We start from the raw sequence: 26,063 nt of genomic DNA on the forward strand, positions 1-26,063 counted from the left end.
GAGAGAGAGAGAGAAATCGAACCGCGAGAAAGAGAGACGCGACACGCGAACGAGAAAGACAAGAGTATGATGCGGGGGTGGGAGTATCCAGAGCTAGGGACACTGGTGGGGCACGCGAGGGGGCTGGACAGGGTGGGGACACAGTGGGAGAAGTAGGAACGACAGAGGACGTTTGTCCACATTCACTCACTGGCATACACATACACACACACACACACACACACACACACACACATATACACACACGCGCGCGCGCGCGCGCGCTCGCACGCACGCGTGCACTACCGGCAAGAAGGTTCTTTTCTGACCTCTCTCTTTTCCACTTGCTTGTGTTTCAGCGCTGGCGCGACTGTCAAACATCCACCACCAACAGCAGCAACAGCAGCAGCAACAGCAGCAGCAGCAGCAGCATGCTCAACAACAGCAGCGGCTCCACAGTAGTGGTGGTGGTGGTAGTAGTGGTGGTGGTGGTAGTAGTGGTGGTGGTGCGAGTAGTGGGGATGTCGTCTCCGGCCCTCGTTCTACTGGTAGGGAGGATAAAAGCGTCGTAGGGAGGGTAAAACACCCGGCATCGGTGACGACGACGACGACGGCGGCGGCGGCGGCGGCGGCGGTGGCGGCGGCAACGACGACGACGGCGACGGCGACGACGACGATGACGGCACCAGCGACTAGTAGTGCAGGAAGTGGAGGAGGGGGTGGAGGTGACGGCGGCAGCGGCGGCGGAGGTGGCAGTAGTGGTGGTGGCAGTGACAGTGGTAGTGGTGGCAGCGGTACCCTCGGTGGGGATCGTAACGGCAGCGGTGGTGGTGGAGGTGGTTGTGCCGGTGGTGGTGGCGAAGTCGCGGAGAAGGAGGAGAGGCCACCGGCTTCAGAGACTGTCGAGCCGACGGCCGCGTTTGACGTCGCATCCCTCGTACTCTACGGCTCGCGCGCACTGCCGATACGCCTTAAGATCTTGCTCGATCAGTTGTTCAACCAGTTGCCCCCCGCGCAAGTGACACGTATCCTAGCTGCCTTCGGTTGGACCCACGAGGATTACACGCGAGGATACATACTGCAGGTGAGTTGACACGTTGAATTCACGCAACGACACATTCGCGCTTCATAGAAGAGATGATAGTATACATCGCGTGACCACGACATCTACAGTATACACAATGCCACACATATTCATGCGATATACAACAACACAACCGAACAACTTTGACGTAGCATACTTGGACGCTCGCCGGAGAAACACGCGGTCGATGTTTTGTGCGCGCGACGAGATCAGCTGCGCTTCGAAACGGGACGAACGAGGAGAGCGCAGTTTTGACTTTTGGATTACCTCCAGACGTGACAGCGACCGATCATTAACTTCGGTGACATTCTCTGCGAATAGGTGCTTCAGTTGCTTTGGCACTCGACACATAACTCGACAAAGTCCATACCGAAGAATATTTTCGCGAACGCTGACGCGAATCGAGACCTTTTGAAACTGTCGCCGCGTTACATAATGATTATCTTCAACGATCGCGTCTAACCAAGAATAATCTTCTATTCACACATACACGTGATGGTAAATTGATCTTTGAAATAAAACACGGATATCAATGGGCTTTAATCTCTTCGCGGATAAAAAAATAAAACGCTTCAATTTTATGGTGATTGTAAAATACGGTCGATAAATCGTGATAAACGGAGAAACATCAACGAGGACGATGACGAGTGAGAGCGGAGAGTTGAACGACGAACTGTGCATCGAAAGTGCCTCGTATGTTGGTGTGAGTGATGTTGAGCGATGTCGGAGCAACGGATCGAGATATCGGTACCTGAAGTGAGATACCTGCGCAATAACATGTAAATCCTGAAATCTATGGAAGTCCCGTCGGACGCATCTGCTACATCGAAGAGGACGGAAACGATGAAGGAGAAGGAAATGATCTGCTCTGGCGAGGAAGATCGATCTGCCGCGAGAAAGCAATTTGGAACGACAAGCGCAATCGAAATTCGTGTCGATGAAATGATAATTTCTCAATCCAAGATTTTCCCGAAAAAAAAAGACTCAAACTGTTTGAAAATACTGAAGTTATCGAATGTGATGCTCTTCTAGTGGAAAAAACGCTGTCACTTGAACTTGAAGACAGTTGCGGCTATGCATTTTTTAACACGATATTCTGAGATAAATTTGTTTGCACAAAAGTTTTGCTGATTTTACATGACTGAAATGAAACTGCAGCTATGCTTCTCCGCAAGTGTCACGATCTGAAATTTCAACACTACTGACAGGCCAAGTCACGGTTTCTTAATGGACATTCTTCTCATCGACGTCGTGTCAATCGTAATCAATTCCGGGCTATTCTTGTTGCTGATTTCTACGATTGCCACTTTCTTGGGATCATCACTTTCTTTGGATCAATGAGTGAAAAATCGGAGCACATTAATGGACTGTTCTTTAATCGATATTGTGCGTCGATCAGTGAGAAAGCAGTGAAACTTTAACATCTAATCCTTTGATTTTCAACTGGTGTCACCCGGGACTGTATATCGTCGTCAAAAATAGTGCGTTTAAATTTGGACACTCGTCACTGTGAACGGAAGTTTGTAAAAACATTTTAACGATTAAAAAATATCAATCACTTAAATTTAAAACAAATCATAAATATAACGCGCTAAACGATGTCTCTTAATAATTAATAAACGTGACATAAAATATTAATCGATATTAGTCGTAATTACATGAACGTTTAAAAGGCGATTTGTGTTGAAATCCGATAAAAAAAACAAATACTTCCAATAAAATTCTAACTTGAGAAATGATATATCATGTTATCTGATCATTCAGAAGATATTTAACAGGATAATTACCAATAATTTTTGTATCATAAAATAATTCTTTCTCATATCACGGCACTTAGCGCCGAACGCAATCTGCGAGTGATTGATAATAGAAATGACATTTCTTGAATAATTTTCCAATATTTCCTTGTATTGTGCTCTATTGAGATAATTATCGTGCTATTCTCTTCAGATAATTATCGGTGTCCTTATATTTTTTTATAAAAACATTAATTTTGTATGTAATGCAATCTACGAATAATCATAACAGAGATAACACTTGAAACAACGAAGTTATTATTCGTCGCAATGTGCTCCACCGAGATAATAATCGGCGAACCTTGATGTTCCATCGAAAAAGATAAATACCAGTGGTACTTCATAAAAATATCCGTCAATCACTATGTGTAGCGCAGCGTAACTTTCAAGTGACCAAAACAAAGACGATATTTGAAATGACAGAACTTGTTGCCACATATGTATTTCCACCGCGATATAATTACCTATACTTTGATCTTGGCTCACAAGAGATAATTGCAGAGGAGCGATGACGCATTGAGATAATTGCAACAGATTTTCGTAGGATTAAAGCGCGGTCTTCCAGTGCAGGTCTCGTATAGATTTTACGCGACACGCAGTGCACTTTTCCCAAAAACGCACGCGCACGCACGGTCGGTGCGTTAATCTCGCGAGACGCGCGCGTTAGAAAACGGGGAGTATCCGTGTAAACTGAATTGCGCCGATGTCGGCGTGAAATTAAAACGTACGGGAAACCGGTTTCTCGAACGACTCGCGTACATAGATACGTATACACGTATGCACCGTGCGATGCGCTTATCCGTTGCAAAGGCGTGGGTAATGCTGGGAATTTAATCGGAATAAATTTGAGTCTCTCAGTGAAAAGGAACGCGAAAAAAAAAAAAGGGGAGGGGAAGAGAGAAAAGCGACATCGAAGCTGTCCATTCTTGCGTATGTGAATACACGCGATGCGCAAAAACCTTGGAAGTTCCTCTCGAAAGCACGAGGGTTGTCATTGAATGAACGACGCGATGACACGTGCGGACCATGTACGCGTGCACGCTATCGTACACTTTCGTTTTGTTTACGTTTCGTTCCGTCAAACAAATTTAAACCGAAATTTAAGCTCGTTAGAGCTCGCGTGACGATACACTCCGAAACTCTATTAGGTCCGTACTTCTCTTGGGTGCTCGCGCGGATCGTTTGTACTGCCGTTTAGGTATTTTGTCGCCATAAGCGAGACGCCGGATGAAGACACGCGATTATCCGGAACGGATGTCGAAATACACGCTTCAATAGTAATCCGTTATGTCTTTAACAGGTCGAAGCGCCGATATTGACACAGAGCTAACTCTCGGTTACGACAGGACTAAATTAACGTCATGGTGCTAACAGAGAATGTTTTCTAGCTACTTTCGTGATTACTGTCAAAATATTGTAATACAGCATTGAACGCGGCATTGCGGTGACAAGATATGATTCTTCAAATTTTCGTTTTCATACAAATTTAACGTGTACTGCTTTAATATATATATATATATATATATATATACTAAAAAAAAGAACAACTTTGCTAAACTATCGAAAAAAAATTCGCTAAATGTTAATGTAGAGATAATATTTGCATCATCAAAATAATTATATAGGAATTTAAAACATGATGAGCAAAAAGTTTTGATATTTTGATTAACAACCGGTTTGAGTGTCGTACGTAATTATTTTGATGGTCCAATAAAATTATTTTCAGATCTATATTTAGCTAAATTTTTAGATATTTCAAGAAATTCAATCTTTTCGTTATTATTCGTATTAAATAATTTTTATAATAAATAATTAACTAAATATACAATAAAAAGAATTAAAAAAGAAAAGTATAGCATGAAAATAAATAAATTCTTCACTTTCTTACGTCCTTTGCGTGGAAAATAGAAGATAGATTTATTTGAAAACAATCGTACGCTCGTAATAGTGATAATATCAATGATACGTTTACATATCAAGTGCTGTCAGCATGTCATTCAACTGCAAAATTCTCGCAGTCTGTTATTAGGGACGTCACGATACTCAAGTCGTTTGATTCTGATGATCTACGATGATGGTTTGCAGGATAGTTAAGAAGTATGAGTATCTGTTTAGAATTTGCATTTCCTCGAGTCGATAGTATTTTCGCGGTCAAAACGTTGCTTTATGACTCATTATAGAGGCACCTTCACCGGGTTGCTAATTCCTAATTACTATCTACAATGCGAAAGCATCGTTCCGAAGAGGTGATCCATTGGAAATTAAGAAACTTGAGCTTCTGATTTGCATTCTCTTTCACATCTGGCGAACTTCTTGCGGTCGAGCACTACTTTACGGCTCGTTACCAGAATAACTTCCCCGAGTCGCGAAGACTTCCTGAATCACGATCCGCAGTGCGCAAGTGTCACGTTGGGAGATCAATCTACGTGAAATTGAGACTTCAACTCTGCTCCGAATTTGCATCTTGATACGTGAGTTATCCGCAACCGAGCTCTACTTTGTGACTCAAATCATAAGACTTCCTGAATCTGTATTGCGATAATATCCTCTACTAGTCTATCCGCTATTAGCAATTCCGTCATGAGTCCTAGAATTTCTACCATGATCTGGGAGATTTACTTCTCGGTATGTAAATTATTCATGGTATAAAGTGCTTCATGTTTCCTGACCAAACTATCTTGTTCGAGTGCACGGGACACTGTCTGGATCACGCTGCACATCGCAATAGAATCAAGATAAATCTTCGCTTAGCGGCGTATTTGCTGTCGGAATGCATACAAGACTTTCTTAATCATGATCGATGACGTACAAGTGTCGTTTCCATGGTACGCTCTGCGAGCAGCCGAGAACTTCAGCCGCTCCGGATTTGCATCTGCTACTCGCTAGTAAAGTTTTCGCGGTCGAGGGCCGCTTTATGGCTGGCCACGATGGAATGCTCCTTCTACAAGAGGAGATCGTCGTGGTGCGGACGTGGAAACGGTAAATCACAGCTCGCTGAATGCGCGACGGAGATCGCCGGTGAATGCGTCGACGAGAAGCATTTCACACCGTGGAAGCCAATTTCGCACGTTGCAGCCGTGTTGTTCGGTCCTCGTTCGCTACAACGGAAGCAGTTGCAGCGACCCGGTCTCTCGCAAGCGGAATCAAGTGGGATTTTACAGGAGCCTGGACGGCTACAGCTTTACGACGGATACCGCGATGGAGGAAGAGGCAACTTAGGAACGCGAAACCGCCTCCTTGCTGTTGTAGCAGCGCGAGATTTACGAGCGAATTGCGCGTCGCGAGCGAGCCGTGCGAGTCGAGAGAATCCACGTCCTGGCGATCCTCAATCGGCAACTGGGAAAATATCGCGATAGGCGAAGCGAATCTCAGAAACGAGATTCTGCATGGTGAACAGATGACAAGTAATAACTTACCAATTTTGAGTTATTCTTCGTGGCTTTATTATAAACATGTGTGTTTGGCGTTTATTGGAAGTAAGTTTTTATTTTTCTATGAAACATCCAGTTTCATTGAAATAACAATAAACACATTGTAACAACAATAAAAGTTACGTATATTTTCGGAATTGACATCTATCATATGCCGAAATCTTATAAGTAAAATTTTGCTAAGCTGATTATGTGATTTGCCGAAAGCAATTTTGAATACAAGAATGATTGCAGAAATATTAAAAAATTTAGTTACACACAGATTCGAAAGTGATTTTTTTTGTTGAATCATCAAAATGATTACATAAAAATCTCAAGCATGATAAACAATACTGTAAAAAGTTTTGCCATTCTATCAACGAGTTTGAGCCTACATAATTATTTTGATCCAACTAATTATTATTAAATAATTATTATTAAAGAGAAGTAAACAAAATTATTTTCAGATCTGTATCTAGTTAAATTTGTAGATGCTTTGGCAAAATTGTCTTCTTTTTGGTGTAACTTTATAAATTGGATATCACGAATTATTGTTATCAAATGACATGTTATAGATGTCGAACTCTGTGATCGATAACTACATTCTTCAATGTCATATGTCTGGGCATCAAAGATCCATGAAAAAAATGGGGAATTCCTCGATGATCGTTGGGAATGCATCGATTCCGAGTGAAACGAAAGTTTTCCACGAATTGTGAAAACCGATACATTCCTCTGATTAGTAAATATTGAAGTGGAAACGTAAATGTAATCATAGAAATGTATTCGAATCGCAAAGGTCCTTCTACGTATCGGAACATTTTGCGTAGATTCGTTAGAGAGGTATCATTCCTCGAAATATACACGAAGAGCGAATTTTGTCGAAATATTCGTTTCAGAGAGTCGGTGTTGCATTTTACAATTAATATAATAAAGATAGCGATGCTCGGAAAAAGTAACAACTTGTTCGCATTTGGCGATGTTCCTAAATTTCCGACGATTAAAATTAACGATCGCTAATTAACACGTTTGCATACTGAAAATCAATTTTGATACTCTCGTAACGAATGGATTCTTCGAGATAATTTCCAGTGATATGTCTACCAAATCATTCCTAAAGTATGCCACCAATTGAATACAAAGAGAAGTGTCAAGGATGACAACGAATGGACAAAGATGGGTTCTTCATCGGTGGTCCACACAATTCAGAATCCAAAACCCGTCAAAGATCGTCTGACCCAGGAGCAATCGTCATCGCGAGGCATCGCGAGGAATCGAAAGTGGCGACGTAAGGCAGACAAGGGACGGGGCAATCGGAAACCGGTAAAGATGGTAGCCCGGAGCCGATCGACCTGTCATTACTCCACCTCGATGGAAGCATGAGCTAAAACCGTAAATTACAGAGCTTGCCGAGCGAGTCAGAGACGATTCGAGGGTTCCGATCCAAGATTGTTTGCCAGATGAGAGAGGAGCAAACAGGAGTGACGAGAAGAAACCATCGTAGGTCGACATCATTCGGGTGGAAATGTAAAATTTGTTGCGCGCAATTGGCGAATTAAAACTTCGACATGCCATTTGCATGGCTACCGAAACGCTCGAACTGGAATGATGGCGATGGCGACGACGACGAGGAAGACAAACAGGAAGAGATTCTGAAGAGAAAAAGAAGAGACGAAATATAGGTGATGGAGGCAATATATGAAAAAAATTACAGAGTGCAAGTTCGAAGCGGGGTCGATTTCTGACACAAAAACAACACGATGAGATTGTTGGACGTGATCGAAATGCGCGAGTTGAGATGTTGATCAATGATCATATTTTTGCGGATGATGATTCGAGTGGTATAAATGAAACTAGGAAAGGAAATAAATGATGATTCTGTTGAATCGCTTGAACACTTATGTTCCGCGACATAACGTATACATCGAGCCCCTCTTCTTCACGAAAATCTAAATAAACCGCACATGCGAAATTTATAGATATACATTCGGCAGAAAAAATCAACTTTCCAACTGTTGTAAGATTTTTTAATGCGATCGATTTATACATTTAAATATATAAGAAACTAAGGGCAAGAATCATATTATAAAAATTTTACAATTACAAAGCCACTTTTTCTGATTGAAGTCACATTTTCTGTTGAATGCAGCCATTTAATCACAAACGTCTCTACTCTTATAACTGTAAATCTCTTCTTCATGTTGATCCACAAGAGCTCCAAAACGAATTCTAAAAAAACTCTCCTACTCGCGTTCTTCTCATGAATTCTCAAAACGTAATATTATTAATGAACGTGGATGTATGCATGCGTGCGTGAGAAGTATCAAAATTTCGATCGCGTCAAATAACGCATTAATTTATTTATATCAACAGTGAACTGTTATTCATCTGCGTTACGGCTAATCGCCAACGATTGGCCGTGATGTCTCCGATCCAGGAAAGACGCGAACATGACGTTCTTGTGGACGACGGGAAATGTGTCTCGAATGTAAATCATTCCACATGGCGCTTTGACTCGCACGCACGCACGCACGCACGCACGCACGCACGCACGCACGCACGCACGCACGCACGCACGCGCGCACGCGCGCGCGCGCGCACACACACACACACACACACACACATACACATACACACACACACACACACACACACACACACACACACACACATACACACACGCGCGCGCTTAATGCACCTCGGGGTGTGGATGCGTTTCGGAGCCCGGTGCCCAAGGCGATCCTCAGGCGAATTATCCGACGATAATTCTAGCGTTAAACGTACAAGATCGAGCGATCAGAGTCACATTGTTCATCCCTCGGTTTCGTATATGATGATCGACCAGCCATCAAATCGCTTGCGGCTGGAATAACTTAGTGTTCTCTCTCTCTCTCTCTCTCTCTCTCTCTCTCTCTCTCTCTTCTTCTCAGTCTTCTTAGAGTACAATCTCTCTCTCTTTCTCTCTCTTTCTCTCTTTCTTGGTTTGTCACGCATTTGTGATATACGTTTGGCGTGCTAAACGGCTGACCGCCCGCGTTTCTGCGAGTTTTGTCAATATGTTACGATTAATGTCGGCGAAAATTATTTACCACGGTTGTTTAACGGAGTGTCACGTATGTCGGATGTATTGCCGCGAGTCTTATGCATGGTTACGCGAGAGGCTGTTGGAACAAAAATGACGCAAGCAGAAAATAGATCAACGCGCATTGCGTACCGCACGCAGTTTCGAGATCACGCTTGTGAATTATTATCTTGGCAGCGTATGATGCAAGCGCTGTCCAGCGCGGGAGTCCTCTTAGCTTCAAATATCATGTAAGAATTTGTATTCTTATCACACATTTTTTTCAAACGCTGAAGGTTGAACGTTGTCTAGATAGTGTTAAAGCAGACGAAGAATCGAAATGTCGCGTTTAGTATATCGACAAATTTCAATTCTGAGATCAACTTTACCTAAATTTCAGCAAGATTTTTTTCAAACGCTGAATGTTGTTTAGATAGTTGCTTAGATGTTGATTCGATGTCAAAAGAGACACTCGGAGTGTCGCTTCGGAGCATGTCGAGAAATTTCGATTCCAACTTCATCTAAATTTCAGCAAGATTCGCGAATTGTACAGCGTCAAGGTAGAATTTTTCTAATCTCAGTGGCCTCTGACAGCCGAGTGACAGACATAAAAAAAAGTCTCCAAGTCACGCGAGCAAAGCCGCGAAAGGCACCATTTTCCCGATCTTCCTCATCGCGTCTCCGGTGAAACTTCGAGGCATTGCGTCGCGGTTACATTTTACGACGTGTCGGCGGCCGACGGTTTCTCTTCGCCCGTTCGATCGTCGCATCGCTAACGAGAGCGCGTGAGTAAAGTCGAAATAAAACAACGCGCAGTTGCGCCGGCCGTGACAAAGAGCGCAAGGGAGTGAGTCAAAGGGGACAACGCAGAAGAAGGGAGAGAGAAAGAAAGACAAAGATGGAGTGAGATAGATAGAGACGAGGAGGACAGAGGATAGACGCAGGTAGCTGCAATCCAATTTAGCGGCGGATATCCACGCGAGATCTTTACGATTTCTACCCACGAATAAGACAGGGCCCACTTACCGTGAAATCATATGCAGTGTCCAGTCACGGATGCCATTGCCGCCGCCGTCTCCTTCTCTTTCTTCTCCTCCTCCACCTCTTCCTTCGCCATCGCGCCGCTTCTTTCTCGGTGAAAACCAAACTGCGTCGTACTTCGCGCCAGTAACCGCCTCGCCAGATGGCAGCACCAACTGGAACGATTCGAATCGGACTCGATGCGCCACGTATTCTACTTCGCTAGATATCAGCATTGTTTTCAACAAATTAACAATGCCCATAATTGCAAATAGCTTTTTTATTTACAAAAAAAAAGGAAAAGTTTTTACGAAGTCAAAATTATCGGCTGATTTAAAAAAAAAGATATTATTTAAAGAAGTATTTAAACTGCTGACTTTATCATTTCTTTAGTGTAACTCATCAATCATTTCCTTCTCTTAACAGTTCTCAATTATCAGGGATAACAGTTTCGTTATCAATTAACGACTAATGATACAGAGTAAACAACATACATACATGAAATTGCGTGAACGACGCGAGAATTACGTGAATCGTATACGCGAGACACGAGGTTTGAGGGAAACGTAATGAGCGAGCAAGTAAAACGAGGTTTATCTTATTTCTCCGGCTCTCGTAATTATCCATTATGCAATAACGCGGTAATGGTTCGCGTCTTGTTCTTAACGCCTCCTTTATTCCCGAGTACCGCCACCGAAGTTCCCAGGATCGCGCGTCGCATTTTCGAAGCGCTCTCAGACGCACGTTATTATTGAAATTAACTACACCTATTCGAATTTAATTAAAGGTACCCTTGAGCTTTCTGAGCAATAGAAGTGACTTCGAATGTACATTTCATTCTCAGTAATTATTGTATTTACTTTGCAAAATTTTTATTAAAAATCTGCGATTGCACGACTCGAAAACGAGTCTTTAAATATTGCTCTAATATTAAAAGAAATATATATACTTTTAAATAAAAATTCTCCAACTACTCTAAACATCTTAGATAACGGGATATTTTTTCTTGCAAAATAATTGGATGTGTAATGTTCGAGATAAAAATTGTTAAATTCGAAACATAGAAATCACGATGGGATTTGAACGCCTCTTATAGGATATAATTTTTAATTACAGATTAATTTTAAAGACGAATGTTAAATTTTTATTTTGAAAAAGAATCCAGGAGTTGAAACATTCTTGTAATTCTTGTAATTTTATTTAATTTTAAGTATTAATCTTATTTATGAAAAGTTTTGCTAATTTTAATTCTATTAAATATAATGGTTGTAATTACTAGATTCTCAAGCATATATTCTGAAGGTAGGATGTAATGAAGATTTCCCATCTTTAGTCTTCCTCATCGTAAGACCTCCTTTTTCGCCATATACCGACTTCGCCTACACTCATTTCGCGTTCCATCGGACACGCGGGAGCACATGGAACGGCAAAATTCCATGCCGCGGAATTTGGAGGAGGTGACCGAGGAGAGATGAAAGGGAGGGATGGAAGGGAAGGTCGTGTGTTGTCGGAGCGACGAGCCTCATTCGCGTGCGGGATTAAAATTCGAGTCCCACGGTATACGGTAGTCTTGCGTTCTCAGACACGATCGTCCAGGTCCTTTCACGTAAAGACGAGAGAGGCGCGTTTAAGCGCTTCGCAGAACCCTTTTTTTTCCTCCCCACTTTGCCCCCAAACGTCACGCACGTGTGTACGGCGCGATCATGGCAAAACGACGATACGCGGTACCATCCTTCGTGAAATAGCGGATCTATGGGAAAAACATCCTCGGCCTTCGAGAGGTCACCTCTCGAAGATCGACAACAGCTGGAAATGATGGACGCGTAAAGTAGAAAATTGTGACGTAAAGACTCTCGGAGTCTTTCTGTCTAACATACACTCTGCCTCTTTTCTTCAATTCCGAGATCTACACGTGATAATTACATAGAAAGAATGATTTGTTGAAGTATGTATCTAAAAATCCAGCTAGATACTGATCTGAAAAGTTTTGTTGGGCTATCAAAAATAATTATGTAAGAATCTCAAGCATGATGAGCAATGCTACAAAATTTTGACATTCTAACAACCAGTTTGAACATCCTACAAAATTATTTTGATAGTCGAACAAAATTATATTCAGGTTTATATCTAGTTAAATTTTTAAATACTTTAACGAATTTACAAGCAAGAATTGAGATGGTTGTAATTTCAAATTTAAATTTCATCCATCGCGATAGATACCAAAATTACCAGAATCAAAAATCAACTCTTCGCGGAACGAAGACATTTTCTCTTCAAAGAACTTTCAAGTTTGACAAGTAAAGAGTTTCTCGCGGGCCACAACGAAATTATGATAACGGAATGAAATCGTGGAATCCTGCATCTTGTATGCGTTCAATTAGCACTGCATGCCGGGCAATTTACATAACTTTCAATAGAGCGAGATACCGTTGCGATGCAGGATTTTGTCGCTTGATCGACGTGATCGACGAGAAAGAAGAGATGAATAATGCGTGCAAAAGAACAGCATGGCGAATTCCCGTGCGCGGTATCACAATATACGTAAAAATGTTTAAATTACGTGGAGAGACGAGACGAGAGGAGAGAGAGAGTCATCGCGGGAAAAACGTCATCGCGCACTTGCGGACACGGTGAGAAACGGTGTGACATTACTCGCGCCTCATCAGACGATAATCTATGCGATCTCCTAAGGGAAAATAATACGCGGTATACGCGACGGTCACAGCTGTCGCCGCCACGTGAGGTTTGAATTACCATCAGCGAGAATAAAAATCAGAAAATTACACTTTGTAACGTAGCGGTACGTTACGAGCATTATTCATTGTCTTTCCATCCATATGCTTTCAATTATCTTCGCTTGTGTGTTGTTTCAATACCGTCCACCGTTTGTGTCGCGTGAGCATCGTTTAATATTTTTATAGAAAAATAATTTCGCTTATCTCAATATACATGCATGCGTGTCTCTCGTAAATTAAATTCGTTTTTTTAAGCATCTCTCGTTCACACGAAATGCGATTCAGCGAAATACAAATTATTTGTTAATCGACACGCTGTTCTTTTCTATCTAAAATGTTGGAATATTCTACAAATATCTTCTCATTTATTACGATAGTGATTTATTCGATACTGCTTCACTGAGAGAAAAGTGTTTGATATTTGTGACTATAATTACATGATAAAATGTTTATGATTAGAAGCTTTTTTTTAATAGTTATTACTGCTATAATGTTAGTAATAACAATTATATATATTTTTTGTATAAACTGTATAACTATAATAATTATTATTGTTAACAATAATAATTATAAAAAAGGAGTTCTTAATCATAATCATTTTACCATGCAATTACCAATCATAAATATCAAACAATTTTCTCTCAATACTGCTTCATCTTTTCGGATTCTTCGATCAATTTGAACCCATATATTTTGTTTTTTAATTTTATTAAATCAATGAAAATTTCAAAATGTCTATATACAAAACTGTATCGTTTCTTAGATACTATTTATTTTACAAAAAAAGAAGAAAAATACTTTACAAACAGTTCTGAGATCGAGGCACCAGTCGAATGCCATGACAGCGCCGAATCGATTCTGTCAGGAAGAACAAAAACTTTGTGGTAGCATCTATTATATCTGCCGGCGCGATCGCCGACAATTCGCCTGACATTCTTTATTTTTGCGGTTAGCCCGGGGCGAAAAATAACGACGTCGTTCCCGCGATCGAATTCGGAGTGGCGGCGACCACACTGCTGTGTGACCGCCGACGAGTGCGTGTCTCGTTCCAATCGTGTGCGTGCGATATACACGGCGGCGCGTGCGCGTGCTTGAAGAAATATACAACGGGACGCGAGCGCGAAAAGCGTCGCGGCGCTGGGCGTCCTGCGTTACGTCGAGCTCCGTCGGAATGTGTAAATATACAAGCTGCGAGGCAAGAAGAGCGAGAAAGAGAGACGGAAAGAGAGTGAGACAAATTTGTGCTCTATATACACGGCCACCCTGAATTTATAAGAAGCCGTGACTCTACATGAGTGCGATACGTGACGTCCATGTGGAACGTCAAAAGCGTATCGCCAGATTTAATGTTCCTCTCGGCAGGATGCGTATCTCAGCGAGAGAGGCCGAGACGAAAAGCTTAACCTTTGTCAAGTAACACGATCGCAAAGCGAGGTTGCGATCGAAGAGACAAGAAACATCCGGTTTTTCGCAGGAAACATTTATCCAGTGGAAACAAAAGGAATCGAACGAATGGACCAAAGTGACATTCATTTGTTGTGAAGAATTTTATACATTTTTAAAAGATTAATATTATTACACATTGAAAATTACAATATTCAAAGAAAAGAGATTTCTAGACGCTTAATATTATTGTACAATTATTTTGCATAATATTATTGATTATCCCCTTTAAATAATTCGAAACAAACAATCTGGAGACTCGATATAGCCTCTAGACGATCAATAATATTTTATATTGCACAATGATATTGTCTAGGGCTGCTTTAATTTCTTATTAAATATTGTAACTTTTGACAAATTACCATTTAACCTACTTTTATGAGCATTATTTTTACACTTCCAATATCTTTAGTTCCCAGCGAAAAACGAATTGATTCCGAGATTGACTAGAATTTGCCGCGGAATTATTCATGTCGCTGGGATTTTCAGCGGAGCATAATGACAAATCGCTAAAACTCGATCCGCAAAAAACGGATCGTTAATAGTAGGTACGCGAGAGAGGAAGACAGATCGAGAGTATGTATACATATCCGTCGGGATGCAAGGTTAAATCCTTAACGCGTTTAAGTGCAATCTCGCTTGGCTAACAGGCGAAGCAGAACTAATTACCCGCTACATTAAGCGTCATCAATCAAACCTTTTTATTTATCAGCCATTTTTTGCGTATTCCATTTCACAAAAGTAACGGAACACAAGTGGGACGCGTGACCTTCTGTGGTTGACAATATAGGAAGCTTTTTTTTTTATCGCGACATGTAATTACGATCGAATAAGGATAAACGTTCCCCCCGTCCACCGTCGGCGGTTGTGCGAATTGATCGACGATATCGCGTGTTCTTTACCGCGTGATTTGCGCATTTACGTAATTTCCCGCATAGGCTAAACAGTGTAATCGTGTGTACAGGCGGTTTAAGAACGCCGTGAAGAATGTCATAGGAAACCGCCTCGGAAAAATTCTTTGTCCTTCGTTTTTATGCTATCGACTATTATATTAAATTTTGTAAAGAAGTTAAAAATTTCTTTTATCGCAATAAATTTTTTGCAGTGTTTTAAAATGCGTAATAGCGCATTAAATTAAGAATCAATTTAATTTGCAATATTATTATTTCAGCTGCAGTTTGTATGATTACGTTTCAAGTTTCGGAAAGCAATCGGGACACGCAGTTTATTTAATTAAAAGCTGTGTTTAAACTTACTTAGAAATTATTACAGGCATCAAGATTCAGCCTCGACCGCATTTAGCGCTTCTTACTATTTGTTTTAAAAATTCATTGTGATAACTAATTGATTTTAGTCTTTTTTTCTTAGAAGCGATATTTATAGAAATCAGTATATAATTTTTATGAACATAATGTTCTAAATAAATAAGTTATTGCGTATTCGCGATTTATATTTTGTCGCGTGAACGATTCCTTTGACTTCCAAAAGACAATTCTTCTCTTCTTCTGTTCGCAGGACTCGCAGAACGGCCCGGTGCTGGACCGATGGAGTATCTGCTCGGCTGAGGAGGAACCGCTGGTCCTGCAGCAGTTCCTCAGGTTCGCCGAGACGCGTCCGTTCGTGCAGCAGTTGCTGCTGGCCGCCGGAACGCCGGGTACGGATGCTATGTCACCAAGCAGACGACCTTCGCCACCGACGATGCCACTAGCACACCTACCACCCCCGTTGCATATGCTTCACTGTGGCCTACCGCCACCGGGTTCTCGGCTGCCGCATCCGCTGCCACCGCCCCCGCCACCACCGCCATCATCGTCTTCGATCTCGCATCCTTCGATGTCGCCAACGGCACAGAAGCATTACTCCTCGTCGACGAATCCTACCGGCGGTGTTAGCAGAGCGAACTCGCCTCCGCGTTCTTTAGACTCGCACCTAACGGTGTCACCGTTGAATCGGCTGCAGAGCATGCAGCCGTTTGACTTCCGAAAGCTGGGTACTCTCGGATTGCCGGCATTCCCGCCTTTACCACCGCCGCCACCATCCGCGGAGCAGCTCCTGCAAAATCGAAAGTCCATGAGGAATCCGCAGAGTCCTCACAGTCCACCTCATCACTCATCCGCGACGTCGCAGCTGCAAAGGCCGCATATGCCGGTCGCACCGGTCTCTTCCTCGGCGTTAACCTTCGGTCATCCACTCTCGGTCGCAGTCTCCTCCGGAGCGCTACCACCGAGCTTCCCAACGCACTTTCCGCCACCACCGATGGGTAAATCACCCGGTTGCATCGGTGGACTTACCGTGCCCGCGGACGTGCACAGCGGTGGTGAGAAGAGCAGTGAGTTCGGCTCGGAGGAGGACGAAGATGATGAGGAAAACTCTGATAGTGCATTGAATCTTAGCAGACGGGACTCCGCTATGTCAAAGCACGTGATTTCCTCCGAGCAACGGCATCCACCACCGTTATCGCTCCAGGCCACGCCGTTGGGCAGGCCACCCGGCATACCTGGCAGGAAACCACACTCTCCGGGTAAGCGACCGGGCAGCCAATGGGGCGCCGCCGCAAACATGCCGCCGAATCTTGGTACACCTTTCATTAATCCCACCACCGGCAAGAAGCGCGTACAGTGCAACGTCTGCTTGAAGACCTTCTGCGACAAGGGCGCCCTGAAGATCCATTTCAGCGCGGTGCATCTACGCGAGATGCATCAGTGCACTGTCAAGGGTTGCAGCATGATGTTCAGTTCGCGTAGATCGCGCAACCGACACAGTGCGAATCCAAATCCGAAACTGCACTCACCGCACTTGCGCCGCAAAATCTCTCCACACGATGGCCGCTCGTCCATGGCGCATGCTCTAGTATTACCACCGCAGGTTGGACTTCCGGTTCCCGCTACTGGACTGAATCATCTACCTTTCGGCTCGTTTCCATTGCTCACGCCACCGCCAGATCTCCGTTCGCCGGCGTCGCTGTGCGCGCTGGATTTCAAGCATTTGGATCTGTCATCCACGCAAGCAGGTCAGGGCAGACCGTACGATGAGGCGCTGCAGCAAAGAATGGCGAGCACGGGTCTATCAACGACCACGGCTTCGACGACGATGCCAGTGCCGATGTCGAGCGTCGGGGCGACCACGACTACGACTACGGCGCGAGGTTCGTATTCTGGTGGTGGCGCATCCATTAGCGCAGTCTCGCCATCTACTCAAGCATCATCCATGATACCAGAAGGCGAGGAGGACGATGACGATGACGATGGTGGTATCGTCGTCGTCGCGGAGGACGAAACCAGTAATCTGCCATCGAGGTTACAACCGTTACATACCGAAGATGACGAGCAACCGGCTGATTTTAGTCTGGCGAAGCGACCGAAGCTCTACTTTGGCGACACCGCCGACGAAGATCTTGCCAGCAATCCCGACAGCAACGAGGATAACGATTCGATGGGCACAGTTGACCAGCAACCTTTCTCCGTGAATCAGCATTCACTCAACTCGAGTTCCTTCCACAGCCGAGGTGTACGCAAAAGAAAATCCCAACATCCCACGAGATGTGCTGTGCCGGCGGAAGTGCATTCCTCGTCTACCGATGGCGATTCCTCCAATGATGAAGAGCAGCGAATTCAACGGCGGTGTCTGTCGGACGGCATTGCACCAATAGCAGAATTTCAAAATCAGCCAGAAGACATGTCGATGTCTAGGCTTGAGGCGGAGGAGCGAAAGATACTCCCCAGCTCGCCGAGGAATCAAAAAAGCTTTCATGATCGTGAATCAGACTCGCGCTCTCCGGACACCGACAATAGAGAGCGCGAGATAACGACTAATCGACGCGATACTTTTTCCTCTCAAGACAACGCGGATCTACCTCAGGACGAACCGCGTGACTTGAGCTCAAGGGCGAGCTCGGTCAAATCGCCGAAACGACAGATCACTCCAGAACCAAAGACCGACAATGCGCCACCATCAAGCACAACATCAAGCGGGGCAACGATAACGACGACAACGACGATGACGACGACGAAGGATCCCGACGCGATATTGTCGGAACAGAAAGATCGACGATTGAGCACGGAAAGCGACGAAACGTCAAGGGTGAAAGAGGAGACGATCGCGAAAAAAGAACTCGTCGAGGTGACACAGGACGAAGGAAGGCCGACGAACAACGAAGAGCACCAGGAGGACGAGGAAGACGACGATGATGAGCCCATGGAGGAGGTCGAGGAGGAGGAGGATGAGGAGGAGGAGATGGACGACGCGCTGCGCAATCAAGAAGGTGAGCGTCCCGATGATCCCCCCCGTGCCCCGAGCTCGGTCGACAGCCGTCCAACGACAGCCGACGACCTCTCCCACGACTCCTCGACCAACACTTTGCGTCAACTCGAGTCCTTGTCGCAGGGTCGATGCGCGATGCCGTACGCCGAGATGCAGCGGGTGGCTTCGAGGTCTGGCCGCGGCTCTACCAGCCCTATCAGCCTCACGACCCACCAGGAGATCACCATGGACAACTCCTCACGTGGCTCTCGTTCATCCAGCGTCTCACCCTCCACAGTGGCCATGGATATGGACAATAGCCTGATCACGTACGCACGTTACGAGAACGGCGGCTTCGTCAGCACCCAGGAAGTGCCGCTCGACCGTGAGAATCCGCGCCGTTGCACTGCCTGTGGCAAAGTCTTTCAGAATCATTTCGGTGTCAAAACTCACTATCAGAACGTCCATCTCAAACTGATGCACCGCTGCAGCGTGGATGGTTGTAATGCAGCCTTTCCCTCGAAACGATCTCGTGATCGTCACTCGGCGAATCTCAATCTGCACCGGAAATTGCTGTCAACTTCGTCGAGCCCGCCGCTTTCCTCCAGCCTACCACCGAGCCTATCGCCGCGTGTCGACGACCCGCAAATGAATCCGCTGCTACACAACGAGTTCCTGGCACGACTCTATGCGGATGCTAGTATCGGCGCGTTGGGCGCATACCCCTTAGCACCTGGACTGCCGTCCGCAGTTGATTTAGCGGCTCGGATACCACCACCACATCCACTTCTGCTGCCACCGCATCTTGGCGCCACGTTCCCGGGTCTAACCTCGTTCGCATCTCATTTGGCTGGTCTAAATGGCCTCACTCATCAGCATCTAAATCACTTGACGAGACTGACCCAGGAGCAAGGCAACAGGCATGCGTCTATTTCGGGTTCGCCTGTATCTTCGCCAGGCTCGGACGATCGCAAAGAGGAGGCTAGATGCACTGTACCCGGTTGCGAGCGCGTCTTCGGCTCCCGAGCCGTACGAGACGCGCATTCGAGGGATCCCCAGGCCCACCGCGACCTGCCGATCTTGTCCACCAGCAGCGGCTCGTGACCGATCTCGTTTTGCGGCCGCGGACACGATTATTATCCCTTACTGTGATGCCAAAATCCTAACTCGGCGACTCGATTCGGCCAATCGGTCACCGATGATCTCGTTTCTAATTAGGATCGGCAGACCTAGAAAGCGGTCTTCCCCCACGAACAGGGCACGTTTCGTTGCTCTAAAACGTTCCATTCGAACATGGGTAAAAACGTGCAATATCGAGCGGAGTGCGTGCGGAATGATCGACCATCAACATGACCAACATGAAGCGGTCTTGTTGATCAACGCCTGCCTGGAGTAAACGAGCCAGTTCTAATGCGGTAATATCTGCCTGCCAGTTCTTCCCATTTCTCAGATTTATACGTCAGAACGCAACACGCGAATTTGTTGGGCTAATCTAGTCAATTTGGAAATCTCGATTTCGTGCGTTGTCGGAAACGACGGTAAAAGACGCGCGCTGAATCGTTTGCCAGTTTATTTCGCTCGATTAATCGAACTAATACTGAACTAACAAAATTCTGAATAATGTGTCAAATTTTAAACTAGCAAAGATAATTTGAAGCAATCAAGAGAAATTTACAAAACGTATGATAAATCGAATTTTGTTGAAAAAGGATAAACAATTAGATATTGCATAAAATTTTTATTTTAGTTGAAACGTGTGTTTTTTGTAGCGATACACGGATTATATCGCACAATACTTTTAAACTTTTTCTCGCTTTCTGAGCAAAATTAAATAAATTAAAATAGATTTGTAGTTTGAAATTATAAAATTGAATCTCTTAAATATTTTATTAATTATAATGTTTGAGGGGAAAAATGTATTATTTATTTATTTTTTTATGCACGATACATTTATTTAATGTATTTAAATTTTATGATTCTATACAAAGATCTTATTTTTACATTTCTATTTCATTTTATTAACTTTTCTTTACTTTTAGAAAAAAATAAAAAGTATACTAAAATTATTTATTCTCATTGAAAGAGCACAAACTATGTAATAATAAACACAATATTAAACACAATATTAAACTGATTCCGTTCATGAAGTTTATTCAATATAAGAACTTGAATTTTGAGAAAAAAATTTTTTAAACTTTTTAATTCTCTTTTTAGGGGCTTACTTCAATAATGAGCTAATCCATGTTTTGTAAAAATGTGTTACTATTTCCCATCACTTTAATTTTGGAGTTTTTTTCTGTCTTTACAAAATGAGTTAACCCACTGTTGCAGTAAGTTCTTCATTATAGAGCGAGCGCACGATACAGCGCGCGATATGTCCATAATATATCTCTTTCTACTGTTATATGAAGAATCGCATTGTAAGTACTGGCTGGCGTAAAAGTTCAGGATTTGACTGGTCGACTAAACTGCCTGACTTTGAAGATCTCCACGTTCGCGTGGCGTGCGATCATTTCTTCCACGAGCGCAATGCCGAGAAACCGACAATGGAGCATAAACGAACGATGAATTCGCGATATGCAGCCGTATATATTGTTTCGTCTGTCCGATCGTCGGGGTTAACTTAACATAATCAGGAGTGAAAGAGAGGGAGCGAGGACGAAGGACGAAAGCATTAGAAAAATGGACTGAGGTGCGATGTCCCCGGTCCCGAAGGGCTAATTTCATCATCGTTGTGATAAAATAACGTTAGCGAATAACGCCACTATTTAATCAGTAACCAATTACTACCGCTGTATATAATAAACAGACATAGTACCTTTCGGTGTAAATGCGTAACTGTATCGTGATTAAGTTCTACCAACGCGCGTCCGACGTGACGCAGTTAATGGCGATTAGTTTTGTAAATGTGAGATGGGGAGAGCCGGTGCACTTTGTCGAAGGAAGGGAAGAAGAGCGACGTGTGTCACGTCGCGACGACGGCAGCTAGAAGGAAATGCAATCTTAATTTAAGAAGAGGGATCACCCTCGAGAGCTCGAAGGCTGAAGGGATAAGAAAACGATCGGGCGTTTGGTATACATAGATGAGTGGATCGACCAGCAAATCAAAGCGACGGCGTGTCTCGCGCTAGGTAAATGAGAATAGATAGATTTTATTTATTGTTCCCTAGAAACCCCATACACAAAATTCATACGCACATACACATACGTACATATTCGGAGACACACATACACGAACATGTACATCAATCATATACTAGAGATTCTCAAGTAAGAGATTGACCACCGTTCGCCATATTCAGGACAATATTTAAGACAGAATGAGATAAATGCATTAGGTAATGAGGTATTCATGCATCTTATTCTATCTTATGCATATGTCTCATTCTATCTTGCCCCCTTACTTATTCGCGAAACATCTTGGGAATGTTTTTGAGATGTAGGGACGTCTCTAGAAATCTGTATAGATAAGCACCATCCCGAATATAGCGGATCGTACACACAATCAAAAGTTGTCTACACAATGGTCAATCTCTTACCTAAATATCTCTAGAATACACTATACCCGAGCGGCCAGTAGCGGGCACTGCCGCGAATAACTTCCTCCTCTAGGACTTGCAAAATCGCGTTGTCGTTTTTACGTGGCGAACCAATTGGCGCCGGAGGTTCGCTCCCGTTGTTATACATTGACAAAGGAAATCATGCGGAATCAATTCCGGAATCGAACGGGAGCGCAAACCTCATGAGACGATTTGGTTGTACATATATACTTTATTTTCGTTATCTATACATATATAAATAAATATAATATATATATATATATATATATATATATATATATATATATAAATATAATTTGTGGCGGTGCGCATCGATGTCGCGGCGCGCACGAAATGTTCTTCGGGAACGTACGCGTATACGCGTAAAAGAGACGCGAAGTGCGTTTTTCTACGAGCCTTCGATCCTACGTTTTGCATTTCCGCCTCCCGAGAAAGCGAGCGAAGTTCCCTCTTCTCCCGCGACACACACGACGAAACCCTACTACTATTATGCATTAAGAGCGAGCGTAATTTACAATTGTAATTATGTATAAATCGAATGCTACGATGTATATTATAGATCGATTATAAAAAACACACTCATCATTATGAAAATAAATACCTATCAAAATTAATTCCCGCTATACATGCATTCTTTTTCCTTTTCATTTCGCTATTATTCTTGAAACAGCACTGCTATATTATTTCTAAGATGCAATTTAGTAGACGCATATTTGTCATTTATTTATAGAAAATATAAATTTAATGGTTTTGGTTGAAGAGTAGGAAGGTAGTTCGCAAAAAGGTTTTGAAGAAAAAAAAAGTATGATATTCGAGTGAGTGATCCAGATTTATATCTCTGTTTCCGCCTTGAAAGAGTGGGCAGCACTTCATCGAGCTTTCGGAACGTCGACAGGAACAGATACGTCCACATGTGTAAAAATGAAAAAGAAGAAACTTTACCACGCCCACGCGCTCCAACGTGGGTCGACCTCGTTTTCGCGGAAAGAAGATCCTTTACTAGCGATGCCGGATCGTTTATCAGAGAATCTCGCGGGCGTGCACGAGCACGCCTACTAATCCGCGAGCCTCACGAAGAACGAAATCTCCCCGATGGAAGGGTTGTTCTCGATCTCGACGCCGAGGAGAATCACATATTCGCGATATGAGGATGAAATCCGGGTCTTAATAGCTCTAGGTCAGGTCAATATTTAAATTTGTTACAAATATTTACGATTACGTATTAATTATATAATATGTACTTACATTTATATGAAACAAAATATTTTAATGTAGTCAACATTATAACAATAACAATAATTTATTCCTACATCCGTTGTTAGAATTTACATTTGTTTTCATGCAAAGTATAATTTGTTTAATTAAAAGATATATAAAAGAAGAGTAGAGTTATAAATTATATTTATGTTATAAACTAATAAAATAAATTTGTTTTTAAAATTTACTATGAAGAATTATCTGAAATTATGTGATGATATGAAAGCTGAAAGATTGGACAGCGTTGGAAAACTATGGAAAATGCAGTTATATTATTTTTTTATCGGGTGCGAAAACGATTAATTATGTTTAATAATTATTACAAACTCTTGATAAACAAACGATTGCATATATATTATATATATATATTTGCAGATTGACTTGGAGGGCCTTTCATATAGCAGGTCTCATAACTCAGACCATTCGCTAATACACTGAGAAGAAAAAGTTAATTTGACTAAATTTAGTCCATAATAATTATTTAGTTCAAATATTTATATATTTAGATTAACAAAATCTTATAATTTTAAACATGTTATTTGTTTGACATATATTTGAATTAACAAATATTTGCTTGACAATCTGTGACCGTTACATTTAATTGAATCAACTAATATTTTTTTGAAACAGTAACTTTTTTCTCAGTGTAACCTTTACCATTGTCACGCTAAAATTCCCTTCGCAAAAGCGAAACGACAGACCGACGTAGCGGACCACGGTAATTAGAAGTGTCTCGTGTTCAATCCCACCCAAACGAGATGTTTAATTATACATAAACGCCAGCGGGCCCCTCGTTCTCCAGAGCAAGAAGATGCACGACAAGACCTGAATCGCCCCTCTCCTCCTTTGCTTGAACCCTCAGTCCTTAATCGACCAGGTGGATTAGATTAGGACCCTTCGATTCTCGTGCTAACTTTGGGTCTCCCGACTGGAGACTAATAACTAGTGCACGAAATCGAATCCCAATTGGACTCCAAGTAGTGCCCTGAAACTCAACTCATGATGCAGAAATCAAAGACGGTAAAAACGGCTGGGCTTTGAAATTATTTACGGTTTTTGTGAAGAATAAAAGAGCACGTGATATTACATATTCATTGCAACTGTTTAATAATGAAGTTACATTGTTTAATAATTAAATTACATCATATTAAATAATTTAATTACTCGTACAGCTGATGAGAATAATAATCAGCATTGCAAATGAGCGGCTTGTAACGATTACATTTTTAACTTTTTATTCTCCTGTTCTTAACTCTTAATCTAATCTTTTCACGTGAATCCTCTGGATCATTTTGAACATTTGATTTCTTTATTTTTAACTCACACATTTGAAGATCAATTTTAAAAAATCATTCGAAAAGAGCTTTTCTTTGAAGGTAAATTTTTAAGTAAACAGTTTTTTCGATGTCTCTGTATTATTTCTCCTCTCCCACTTCTTCCTCTTCTTTCTATTTCTTTTTCCTATTCATAAACATATACGTAGCACCGACATACGTGGAATAAATGAATTTAGCGTGGTTTCGACCTTACCGAGTACGCATTCGCCCAGTTGAAGCTTTATTCTACCACCTCTCTCGACGCTCTCGTGCGCACGACAGGTGCAGCGTGGGAGAACGAGGGTGAGAAGGCGGAGGTAGATGTATACGCTCTCGCAGGGAGCTCGTCACGAGGAAGGAAAGGGAGGCCAGAGGAGACAGGCGAAGGAGAAAGAAGGCAAAACGAACGAACAAGAAGAAACGGCAAGAGAGAAAAGGCGGTCTCTTCGGTTAAGTCGACTCGCCCATCGATCCCCCCGTCTAACCCCCCGTCGCTGTGTATCTCCGGTCCATCGCGTCCTCTGCGAAACGCTTCACCATTGCTCTCGACTCTGGATGACTGATCATGCTCGTGACAAAGAAATCCGATAAATAAAGAATAGGTATCGAATTAATCTCATTGCTTTAATCTATCTAATATCTAGACGTAATTCTATTGGGATGGGATAATAATTTTGTACCAGTTACATTGCATTTTATGACCCGGCAACAAAGATATATAAAGCAAAAATAATAAAGATCAAAGTAGTGAATAAATAAATCAGATTGCGTCGTAATAATATTAATGTCAATCGCAAATAAAAATTCTAAAAAATGCCGGTTAAGTAATCCTGTCATCTCGAATGCTTTAAGAAATTTATCGTTCTTACGTAATTTATACAACAAACGAATGTTGGGAAATAAATAATTCAATAATTTTTCCTTTATTTTAATTTCCATAAAATTTTCTTTAAGGAAAAATCGAAATTTATTTTTTATATTGCACCTGTAATAAAAATGAAAATATAGAAATCAGATGCACAACGCGATGCGCGGCGTATTAAATTTTAATACATCTGATTGAGTGACAAGTTTTTCTAGAAAAATCTTTTATTCTTGTTAAATCTCTCTCTCTCTCTCTCTCGTCNCTCTNTACTNCTNTCGTCCTACTACTCTTCGTCTAC

At 42.6% G+C, this 26,063-nt stretch overlaps 1 protein-coding gene across 1 annotated transcript; it reads left to right on the top strand.

Annotated features, from left to right (window-relative positions):
- The first annotated feature begins 655 nt into the window (after positions 1-655).
- LOC105619254 (zinc finger protein basonuclin-2-like) lies at positions 656-19,871 on the top strand. The gene is made up of 2 exons (XM_012200778.1): positions 656-1,063; positions 16,044-19,871. Exons 1-2 carry the CDS (start codon positions 656-658, stop codon positions 19,869-19,871), a joined length of 4,236 nt encoding a protein of 1,411 aa, XP_012056168.1.
- The last annotated feature ends 6,192 nt before the right edge of the window (positions 19,872-26,063 follow it).

The sequence above is a fragment of the Atta cephalotes genome, assembly GCF_000143395.1.
Source record: "Atta cephalotes unplaced genomic scaffold scaffold00020, whole genome shotgun sequence".
Lineage (NCBI taxonomy): Eukaryota > Metazoa > Arthropoda > Insecta > Hymenoptera > Formicidae > Atta > Atta cephalotes.